Below are 12,287 nucleotides of genomic sequence, written 5' to 3'. Positions count from 1 at the left end.
AATATTTGGAACCTTCCAAATTTTAAAATCCTTTAAGTTATATTTTTATTATGTTGCTTTAGTCTGTTTTTTATTTAGAAAATTCTAAGAAAACCATACACATATTTCAAAAGATAATTCCTTAACTTATGAACCTGTGGTCCTTTAGAAAGATCTGATTTACTTATTATATGTCATACATGCCCATTTTAGAGATGAGAAAAACTGAGCTACAAATGGTCAAGTAACATGCACACTTTTACTCTGCGCTGGTACACAGAGTTTAATCCATATCTGTCTGATAGCAAAATCTATACTCTTTCCACTCTAATGTGTGCTGAGTAAGTATATTAGGCTTTATAGGCCACATACAGTGTTTGTTACATGTTCCTCTTTCTCCTTTTTTACAACACTTAAAAAATGTAAAAATCATTCTTAGCTTCCAGCTGTATAAAAAAAAGACCTGTGGATTATAGTCTGCCAAACCCTGTACTTGTATCATGAACAGAACTTGAAATCAGATGACCTGAATTAAGAACATGGGTTTAACCGCTACTAAGGTTATAAGCTTGGGTACCTTTCTGAATCTTAGCTTCCTCATCTTTAAAATTAAGTAATATCTCTCCTACTTAAAATGCCAGACTACTGTTATGAAAAAAATAAGAGAATAAATATGACAAAAATTTGTAAGCTTATCAAGTATCACATAAATAGGGGCTATGACAGGCACAAAGGACATTGAAGCTTAAAAGAGGTAAACCAGAAACATTAATTTTAATATTACATTTATTTTCAAAAGGTAATACTTCACTATAAGTTCATTTAAAAACTTTATTAAAAACTTTCAAAATAGATTCATGAATATATGTTAACCAAAAAAAAAAGAAAAATCTACTTGCCAAAGTCATTTTGACTATTTTAAAAAGTTTGCTTTAGATTCATACCAACTATGTAGTTTTCTAAAAAGTAATAAATATTGAGAAATAATGCATATATGAAGACATAAAACTAAATTACTGCTTGCTTTGCTCTATAAAGTAATAAAAGGAAAGCCACATGTAAGGGCTCCAGCACTTTCCATTCTTTATAAAATCAGGAAGCACTTAGGGGGTCACATAAAGAATAGAAACAAACTTCTTTAAGATTTCAAGAATTGTATACAACTTAAGGTTTCTTTCATATACCTTGCAATTTCAGCTTTAAGTCTTCCAATTTCTTCAGTCAATTGTTGAATACGCTTAGCATGCACTTCCTTTTCAGAAAGGAGCTTCCGATATTCTTCTGTATCTGGATCTTTCTGTTGACTCACTAGATGCTAGAACAGCAAAAATGCATAATATGGTTTTATAGTTTTCATGAAACTAATGTACTATAATAAAATATCAGAGTATCTAATTGTGTTTACATTTGCTACTTGCATACACTGTGATCAAGCACCAAACTACAAGAAAATAAGATCAAAGCTTTAGTTCCTTTGTTTAGCTAAGATGTTTAGCCAAAATGGAAGGGGAAAATAAAATAAATGTCATTCACTATTATTTTTCATAGCTGCAAAGGAACATTTCAGAATCGTTACAATGGAGCCAAAAAAGGGATCCAAAGAATCTACAAGCTTTTTATATTAATATTAAATACCTAATTTCATTAAAGTGACATATACAAGGGAAAAAAATGTCATAATGCATTACAATCTAAACAAAAATATGAAAATAATCCTAAATAACTGATTCCATTAACTAGGAAAGAAGGCATCATAATTTAACAGGAATGTATCTAGATTTGGGCAGATTATCCTCCTTTCTTGACTTTTCAGATTGCTTGATTAAAAAAAAAAGAATAAATGCACTCTAAAATTCTATAGTCCTCTTCAGATACGAGTGGTTCCCTAGAGCATTTTCCAGGTGCTAGGTGCTGTGTGAACTGCTTCATTTGTTTAATTTTTGTAACATGAAGAGGGGTATTATGCTCCCATTTTCACAAATAAGGAAAATTGGCTCAGAAAGATTAATGTCCTCATTTTCACAAATCACATAACTAGTATGTGGTAAGGCCAATTCCCAACCTTTTGTTTGAATATAGAGCTAGCATTTCTTTTTTTTTTAAACATCTTTATTGAAGTATAATTGCTTTACAATGGTGTGTTAGTTTCTGCTTTAAAACAAAGTGAATCAGCTATACATATACATACATCCCCATATCTCCTCCCCCTTGCATCTCCCTCCCACCCTCCCTATCCCACCCCTCTAGGTGGTCACAAAGCACGGAGCTGATCTCCCTGTGCTATGCAGCTGCTTCCCACTAGCTACTGATTTTACATTTAGTAGTGTATATATGTCAATGCCACTCTCTCACTTCGTCCCAGCTTACCCTTCCCCCTCGTTTCCTCAAGTCCATTCTCTACGTCTGCGTCTTTATTCCTGTCCTGCCCCTAGGTTCTTCAGAACCATTTATATGTGTTAGCATACGGCATTTGTTTTTTTCTTTCTGACTTACTTCACTCTGTATGACAGACTCTAGGTCCATCTGCCTCACTACCAATAAAGCAATTTCGTTTCTTTATATGGCTGAGTAATATTCCATTGTATATATGTGCCACATCTTCTTTATCCATTCATCTGTTGATGGACACTTAGGTTGCTTCCATGTCCTGGCTATTGTAAACAGAGCTGCAATGAACATTGTGGTACATGACTCTTTTTGAATTATGGTTTTCTCAGGGTATATGCCCAGTAGAGGGATGGCTGGGTCATATGGTAGTTCTATTTTTAGTTTTTTAAGGAATCTCCATGCTGTTTTCCATAGTGGCTGTATCAATTTACATTCCCACCAGCAGTGCAAGAATGTTCCCTTTTCTCCACACCCTCTCCAGCATTTATTGTTTGTAGGTTTTTTGATGATGGCCATTCTGACTGGTGTGAGGTGATACCTCACTGTAGTTTTGATTTGCATTTCTCCAATGATTAGAGACGTTGAGCATCATTTCATGTATTGTTGGCAATCTGTATACGTTCTTTGGAGAAATGTCTATTTAGGTCTTCTGCCCATTTTTGGATTAGGTTGTTATTTTTTGATAATTGAGCTGCATGAGCTGCTTGTAAATTTTGGAGATTAGTCCTTTGTCACTTGCTTCGTTTGCAAATATTTTCTTCCATTCTGAGGGTTGTCTTTTTGTCTTGTTTATGGTTTCCTTTGCTGTGCAAAAGCTTTGAAGTTTCACTAGGTCCCATTTGTTTATCTTTGTTTTTATTTCCATTTCTCTAGGAGGTGGGTCAAAAAGGAGATTTATGTCATAGTGTGTTCTTTCTATATTTTTCTGTAAGAGTTTCACAGTGTCTGGCCTTACATTTAGGTCTTTAGTCCATTTTGAGTTTATTTTTGTGTATGGTGTTAGGGAGTGTTCTAATTTCATTCTTTTATATGTAGCTGTCTAGTTTTCCCAGCACCACTTATTGAAGAGGTTATCTTTTCTCCACTGTATATTCTTGCCTCCTTTATCAAAAATACGGTGACCATATGTTCATGGGTTTATCTCTAGGCTTTCTATCCTGTTACATTGATCTACATTTCTGTTTTTGTGCCAGTACTACACTGTCTTGATTACTGTAGCTTGGTAGTATAGTCTGAAGTCTGGGAGCCTTATTGCTCAAGCTCCGTTTTTCTTTCTCAAGATTTCTTTGGCTATTCGGGGTCTTTTGTGTTTCCAAACAAATTGTGAAATTTTTTGTTCTAGTTCTGTGAAAAATGCCATTGGTAGTTTGATAGGGATTGCATTGAATCTGTAGATTGCTTTGGGTAGTATTATCATTTTCACAATGTTGATTCTTCCTGTCTAAGAACATGGTATATCTCTCCATCTGTTTGTATCATCTTTAATTTCTTTCATCAGTGTCTTATAGTTTTCTGCATACAGATCTTTTGTCTCCTTAGGTAGGTTTATTCCTAGGTATTTTAGTCTTTTTGTTGCAATGGTATATGGGAGCGTTTCCTTAATTTCTGTTTCAGATTTTTCATCATTAGTGTATAGGAATGCAAGATATTTCTGTGCATTAATTTTGTATCCTGCTACTTTACTAAATTCATTGATTAGAGCTGGCGTTTCTAACCATACTATGCTATATGGTTTTGTCCCTCCTAAAAAGGTAGCAGTCAGTGAACAAGTCTTCTTAAAGTGATTCAGTAAGCTACATAAATCCATTTTTCACGTACCAAAGCATTTTAGAGATAAAGCAGAAGCCTAAATTTGGAATCCAAGTAAATAAATTAGCTGTTTTTTAAAATATACAAAATGTAAGCAAAACTTTAAAAACTGAGTTATAAGTTTAATGCCTGTCACATATGTACAGGTGTACATGTTAGACTTTTACTGATAAACACATAATACTTTCCACTAGCTCATCAAACATTTTTATCCCCTTAAATTTTACCCTATTATTTTAAATCAACATGTTTCCATATTTTGGAATGGGTTTAATTGCACTTACCTGGTTACGTGCTTTCCAACGTTTGACATCTTCTTCTAATAACTTCTTCTCTGCTTGCAACATACCGCTTTTCTCACTCAGCTCAGCATTTGCTTCTTGTAAGGGTAAAATATCTAACTCCAGTTTCCTCACCTGAAAATAGTTCCAGTGTTTTTTTTAATACCTGATGTGAGAGTTTATTTAAAATACTATTAAAAATAATGTGCCTCTACTCTTCATTAGTAAGTTACAAACCTTGGCTTGCATCTGTTGTAGATCCTGTTCTAGCCTTTCCTTTTCTTCCCTCAGCATCTTATTGGTCTCCATAACTACATTCATTGTTTCAGTTTTCTTCATCAGTTCCTCATGCTGGGCCATTGTTTTTGCAGTTACCTAAAGTTTTCAAACATGCATACAGCAACATATAACAATAGATTAAGACCTACCTTTTCCTACCAGTTCTAATCTTTCCTACAAAAGTAAAAAGGATTGAAATGTCAACTTTTAAAACAAATTCTTAGAAGTCTTACATGTTTTTCTGATTCATGCTAATTACAGAGTTTAAACAAATACTAGAAATTAAAAAGATGAAAATAGAAAGATACTACAAATCCTGCTGACAAATAGTTTTTACATTAGGTAAGAACATCAATCCAGATCTTTCTGTATCTATCCTTTTTTCTTGCTACACTGAACTGAAATAGTTCTAAAACAATGTTATTTTGATCCTCAGTTTTTTCCCCTTTTCAGAAACTCTTTTTCATTTCACTCAGTTGTTTCATCACTTTGGTTCTGAGAAATTTTACTGAATATTTGTTCATTTGTGAAGAACTTTTCTTCTGTTCTCATGAGTATAGTTATCCATCTTTTGCACACGTTACTTTATTCCTTCACCATTTTAAAATCTATGGTTCATGACTGCCATGCTACACTGTTCATCTTTGGTAGACATTCTATTATTTTTGATATAATGTATGTTACTTCTTGACTCTCCTCTGACTGTATGTAAGAGTTGGTTGAGCTGGGCATTTTCTACTAGTATTATTTGCCTTTCTACAGCCCAAAGGAACAGCAAGGAAAGCAGAAGAGACTGAGAGAATATACAGTCTTTGTTAGAAACCCCGATTCTGCTCTTTTCCTCCAACTGTTAACTCCATTGAATTAGAGGGTCTGTTTATTATTTCCATAATGAGATATATTTGAATTTGGGTTGTTTTCTCAATAGGATATAACTCTGGAATTTTAAATTTCTGTCTGAAAATGTAAATCCCATAAATCTAATTGTTCAATTATTCACTTTCCCCTGTCTCAATGGTTTGTCTCTAGCAGCCATTCCAACTATCAGTTAAAAGAAGATAAATGATTCAAGGTCTTAATTTCCTTCCTTCCAGATGTAGAGTTGTATTACTGCATCTCCTCAGAATGAGGTTATGCAATAGTAAGCCTTCGGGTGGTAGTGTGGACTAAGGAGTTAATAAGCTTATGTTGTGATCACATATTCACTAAGCATCTTTTTTTCTCCTTCAGTCAACTGTTTTGACTACACTTTGCACCTCTGATGAGAAAGGAGTATTCTGTAGCAGTTTCAACCTACCTTTTTTTCTAAAATGACTATCAATCTATAATGAAAACTACAGTAATAAATTAAGATAACTGAAATTTATTAAGCACTCACTGTGTACCAGACATGATTCTAAATGCTTCATGTGCACTAACTCAATCCTCACTATTATTATCACCCCAATATTACAGACAAGGAAGTTTAAGAACAAGGAAGTTAAACAATGTATCCAAGGCACACATCTCATGGTGTGAAGCTAGAATTTGAAAGCAGTCAGTCTGGTTACCATTAGTCTCTCACCACTGTATTGTGCCAGTGTTTACTAATGTTTAATGAATTTTAAAAAGAATGCTTATTTCAAACTAAATTTTATGTTATTAGAAACTGAAATGAGCTCATCTCTTGATTGCTTTTTTTTTTTTTTTTTTTTGCGATATGCGGGCCCCTCACTGCTGCGGCCTCTCCCGCTGCGGAGCACAGGCTCCAGACACACAGGCTCAGCGGCCATGGCTCACGGGCCCAGCCGCTCCACGGCACGTGGGATCCTACCGGACCAGGGCACGAACCCGCGTCCCCTGCATCGGCAGGCGGACTCTCAACCACTGCACCACCAGGGAAGCCCTCATCTCTTGATTTAACAAGTGCTTTCTTAAAGCTTAGGATACATACCTGAACTTTCTCCCTTTCAGCATTTAGACTATCCTGCAGTTCCTGCAGCTCTCTTTCTAAAAGTTCAACCCTTTGTCGATAGCGCAGACTCTCAACCTGAGCCACTTCAAACCTAGTTTCAGCAATTTCTTTTTCTCGTCGTATAAATCTACAAGAATATGTATTTTATTTGAATAGAAAAATGCCAATATAACATTTCAAAACTTGGATAATTTTTAAGATGACAAAAATCATTCACTTTAAAAAGTATTTTTACACAATGCTTTCATTAAAAAATAATGGGGGATATATTTTATTACAGACAGTGGCTTCTATCTTTAAAATAATCCGAAAGGCAATTAATTTTCTAAAGAACCTACTCAAGTTCTTACTGTTAGATTTAACTTGAACTAATTTATTTAAATTGGCATATGTCTAAATGTCCAAAGTGATCACTAATTGGGTGATAGTGGGTTTGTTGACTAATAAGAGACAAATGACCTTTATACCTAAATATCATATAACTCCCACTTGTCTAATTTATACATTTATAGTGTCACTTCATAATTGTTGTTAACCACAGAAGTAAAGCATTAAGAATATACTGGATTTACCTGAGAATTTCTAAGATTTGTTCTTGAGATTTTCCTTCTTCACTGAGAGATACATTCAATGGACCTTGTACGCCTTCCTTCATAGAGGCAACGATTTTGTCACTTAATTTTTCAATCTGATCATGAAGTAATCTGTTTTGTTTTTCTAGATCTTCACAGCGAGAAACACTCTTGGAAACTTCATCCTATAAGCCAAGAGTCTATGATAATAGCAGATTTTCCAATGTACATTAAAAAAAAAAAACTTTCAATTCTCCAAACATCCTGATGTACAATATGATTATGATGTACAATAATACCTTTAACATTCTCTCTCTTTCCTCCCAAGATGCTTTGCACTCCAACAACTGTGATTCTGCTTTCTGGGCTGTTTCTTCCAAGTGCTGACGCACTGACACCATTTTGGAAACCTGTTCTTTGGCAGCTTGTAGAGCTTCAACATCAGCAGCATGTAGCATCAATTCTCTCTCATACTTATTCTGAGCTTCCACAGCTATTTTAGCCTGAAAGGAATTATTTCCCCATCGACATAGATGATTAAAAACCCATAAAGCTAGTCTTTAAAAAGATGTACATTGTATTATTTAAAGTAATAAAAGTGAAGACAATCTCTAAATGTCCCAAAATAGGAGAATGATTAAAAATCACACTGCAGTGGGAAGCAGCTGCACAGCACAGGGAGATCAGCTTGGTGGTTTGTGACCACCTTGAGGGGTGGGATAGGGAGGGTGGGAGGGAGGGAGACGCAAGAGGGAAGAGATATGGGGACATATGTATATGCATAACTGATTCACTTTGTTATAAAGCAGAAACTAACACACCATTGTAAAGCAATTATACTCTAATATTAAAGATGTTAAAAATTTTTTAAAAAAAATCACACTGTATCTATTTAATGAAATATTAAACATCTGTTCAAAATGAAACTTAAGATGATATAGTAACTCGGAACAGCCTTTATGAAAAAAAGACTAAATATAACTGAGTTACATAAAATACATATATACACACAAAGTGAATGAAGAGAAATGAAAATAATCTATTTTGAGTACTGAAATATGGATACATTCTTTGATTCTAACTTCCAATGTTATGCTGTTTGGCAATAAGCGAAACACAATTCATTTTTGTCTAATTTACCTTCAATCTGAAGCACTTTCCCCTGTATTCCATTTTTAAAGTAATCCTGATACATATACATGTTATGTATATAAGCAATATGTAAGCAGTAAAGAACAGTAACCCAACGAATGGCTATTAATACCACCAAACATAAAAATGAGAATGTTTCCAATATCCTTACATGTCTTTCCTTCCCATTCTACCATTTCAATAATCCCCATTTTCCTGAATTGTTTTACCATTTCTTGTTCATACAAAATCATAAAAAGCAGTATCACATATATGTGTGTGTGCATGCTGTATGTATACTTAAATAATGTGGTTTTGTACTTTTAAAGCTTATAAACAGTGGTGTATAGAAATCTGTGTAAGCTCAGTAATGCATTAAAAAGGTATTAAAATTGTTTTGTTGAGAAAAGTATCTCTATCTTGTCTGTAGTACAGCTTTACAACTAGAATTAGTGAAGGACTACAATAGTGAAAGAATGTTTGCAAGTGAAAGCAAGTACACATTTAATCTCCAACTCCTATTTTTCTATATTTTTCCCATTTATCAACTTTGTTTTGTTAATTGATATTGCTCTACAGGTATCTCCTACTTTTTGAAAGTTTGCTTTATGCCACTTTGCTTATATGAGAAACCTACATTAGCGTCTGTTTTTGCTAACCAAAAGAAATCCAAAGAGCATTTTTGCTTTTACAAAAAAGGAGAAAAGTGAAAAGTGTTCAGCGTTTGTTTTGCAGGAGCCATTATAGAGGCTGTGCGCACCCTGAGTAGCAAGAGAGGCACTGCCAAGCTCCCTCCCTGAGACTACACTCAGCATCTCAACATCAAGCTGTCATAGCTTTGAACTGTGTCTGTGAGCATCTGTGTTTTACCTCAATTCATTTTGTGCTTCCATTAGCAAGATGTGTCCTAAGATAATTGTTTCTTCACTTAATGCCATTTCAGTTTACACACGGCTTCATAGGAACTTTCTACTTTTGGACAGCAGGGGAAACCTGTGTTTACTTTTAGCCTTCACCTATATACTTTTCAACTGATGTTATTCCAAGTTCCACAAGAATGGAAATAAACCTGCATTTTTGTAAGATTCACCAATCCCCAAAATGCATTAATATACTCCAAGAACTGTTCCCTAAGGTCAAAGCTCACTTCTCAATAACTGGCTCTAGGAGTGACACTTACTTGTTCCTGACAGTCCCGTCTGGCTTGCTGCTCATTACTCAAAGCTGTGCCTGCTCTCTGAAGAGCTTCTTGTACTTCATTCTGAACACTATTGAGTGTTTTCTTTAACTCAGATAACTAAATCAGAAGAACAAGATTAAAACCAGAGTTAATTGCAAACTTACTTTAAAAATACTGGAGATAGATTTTTCAAAATACAAGTAGCCCAAAGACTTCTTACTAAATTTAAAATAGTCATAACCTGATATAATCTACTGGACAAATTTTACAGGTCTATGTTGACCCCATATTACTATCTGCAAAAGTCAATTTTTAGGCAGAGGCTTCTAAAAAGCAGCACTGATACCTAGTACCATAAAGTAGTCTTAGATATCCGAAAGGAAACATGTACAGATGTACAGAGTAAAACATAAAACTAAAATTGTTGGGTATGTGTTCATTCAATATCTGTTGAGATGAACTGAATAGTAAATAATGAGCTAGTTAAAAGAATTTAAACTCTTACCATAGAAAAAGTGATTGATATGGTAATAACTTAATTTACCTGTTGTTCCATGCTCTCTATGGCTTTTCTCTTGTCATCCTGAAGTTCCTGTTTTTCCTTCTCTACTTCCATTAACTTCTTTTCCAGCTGTGTCTGAAACTCAGCTGACTCTTTTAAGCGAACTTCAATATTCTTATGTACTTCTTCTGTCACCTTCGCCATCAACCAAACAATAAGATACAAAGAATATACACATTTAAAATTATACAGTTACTTTCCCCAAATCTAAACTAAATTTTAAAAATACTAAAATTAATGTTTGCCTCGTATTTAAAAAAAAATCCATCAAATGCTGATTAAAGAGTTCAAAAACATCACTTAAAACTATGCATAATTTACCTCTCTACCTGTTTACTGGTCATTTTTTTCTTTTGAAGTGAAATTTCCAGTTTTCATTTTCCCCTCATTCTTCATATCCACTTGCCAAATCTGTCCATTCTACCACTGAAAGGGGTTTTTCTCCCCACATATTTTGATTTGCATGATGCCAGCCATGAAAGGATCTTTTAAAAATGTGGCCCTAGTCTATTGCTATAGCCTCCAAAACAAACTTCGTATCCTCCAATCTATTACGTTCATCTTTCTAATTAAAGCAAATTCTGGTTATGACATGTTGGAAAAAAATCAATGCCTCAATAATCTTAAAACATATAATTTAGTATGACTTGAAAACCTTTCACATTTGGCTCTTGACTACGTTTATAATTATATTCCTCACTATTTCACTTCATAAATGCAATACACTAACTAGCCTTTTTATCGTGGCTGATGGTGCCTTTTACGTGGAATAACTTCCTACCTTTAACTATCCAAATGATGCTTTCTTTCAAGGCTGGACACAAATGCCTTCTCTCCTGTGAAGTTATGCCTACTCAAAAGACAATCTCACCTACCTCCCACTCACATCAACATTTCATCTATACCTTTTCTACAGCAATACACTTTCCATGTTTCACAAATTTTGTGTGATCTTTTTGTTTGTTTTATTTGGCTTATTAGACTCAAGCACTCTTAAGAGGTAAGTGCAATGATGTCACTTGAATCCATACTTTTACACAGTGCCTTACACATAGCAACAATCTAACTTTAAAAAAAAAGTTTATAAGTGCATGCAAACTGATTTCAAAATTGTATATACCTGTTTTTCCTTGTTGAGGGACTCTTCCAAACTAGTAACCATTGCACGATACTGTTCCACATTACTAGTGCTTGTTTTGAGCCTTTCCTTCAAGTCATTCACCTGCTCTTCTGCCTGCCTTAGCTGACTCAGAAGGTCATCCACATCTTCTTTGTTGCTAGGCTGACCTAAAACATTTAACAGCTTTCTTAAAATTAACATTTTAAAAGATATGAGAGATGACTGTTATCAATCCTGACTGTGAAGTTAGTACTATGGCTGAAATAAGTAGTTAACTATCTAGAAAGTATATTACAACCCATACTGAATACCAAAATAAAAACAGGTTACTGTTAGTATGTTATTTCTTCAAAAGAACTCTGCTGTTACACATTTTTTTTTTAAAAGATACTTAAAAAGAGAATACATAATATTTCCACTAAACTGAGACAGCTACTTGCAGAAATTACCATTCTTAATTTATTTAAATGTTGTTTATTCCAAAACACTACACCTTAATCATTTAGTGCAATTTTCATTCTAAAATTCATGGAAAAAGAAGAAATTGCAGATTACAAACAATGTTTTCATACCATATGATAACAAGAAAGAAGTATTGGATAATTATATATATACTATATATATCACATATACACATATATACTTATGTTTTAAATTTCTCTTCTATTAAGAAATAAAACCATGTAGAAAGATTATCTGGACACAATGGCTTTGTATTTGAAAAAGAGAAGCAAAACCTAATGAGACAAATGAGACAAATGAGACAAATCTTTTACCCGTGGCTATCAATGAGCAAAGATTAGAAATATTGCTCTAAAAGAGCCCAAGCCAATCAATTATTTCTGTGAGTGAGCCATATCATTACAAATTCAACAAGTAACCTCATCTCAAAAGGGAGAGTTAAAAATTCAAATATTAACCCTCCGCAAGAGAAACATTCTTAAAGTATCAGTAAAATAGTTTCAATAATTGGAAAACTAAGAGCATATCTTGGTCAGCTGCCATATGTACAACTATTCTGAATCTTCCAAG

The 12,287-nt window shown here is 34.0% G+C and overlaps 1 protein-coding gene across 2 annotated transcripts in view; it reads right to left on the bottom strand.

Annotated features, from left to right (window-relative positions):
• Nucleotides 1–12,287, bottom strand: part of TPR (translocated promoter region, nuclear basket protein) — a 65,958-nt gene that overhangs the window by 25,931 nt on the left and 27,740 nt on the right. For both annotated transcript variants that reach the window (XM_082614219.1, XM_082614220.1), the window contains exons 23-31: nt 11,256–11,422; nt 10,118–10,270; nt 9,574–9,690; nt 7,562–7,765; nt 7,263–7,447; nt 6,670–6,817; nt 4,695–4,832; nt 4,461–4,592; nt 1,164–1,294 (exon numbers count right to left, since the gene is read on the bottom strand). In XM_082614219.1, coding sequence (XP_082470345.1) covers nt 1,164–1,294; nt 4,461–4,592; nt 4,695–4,832; nt 6,670–6,817; nt 7,263–7,447; nt 7,562–7,765; nt 9,574–9,690; nt 10,118–10,270; nt 11,256–11,422 — 1,375 coding nt within the window. The remainder of the gene's footprint in view (nt 1–1,163; nt 1,295–4,460; nt 4,593–4,694; nt 4,833–6,669; nt 6,818–7,262; nt 7,448–7,561; nt 7,766–9,573; nt 9,691–10,117; nt 10,271–11,255; nt 11,423–12,287) is intronic.

This window comes from Mesoplodon mirus (assembly GCF_964341445.2).
Source record: "Mesoplodon mirus genome assembly, chromosome: 3".
Taxonomy (NCBI): domain Eukaryota; kingdom Metazoa; phylum Chordata; class Mammalia; order Artiodactyla; family Ziphiidae; genus Mesoplodon; species Mesoplodon mirus.
Note: the sequence above shows the minus strand (reverse complement) of the source record. Positions and strands in the feature narration are given on the sequence as shown.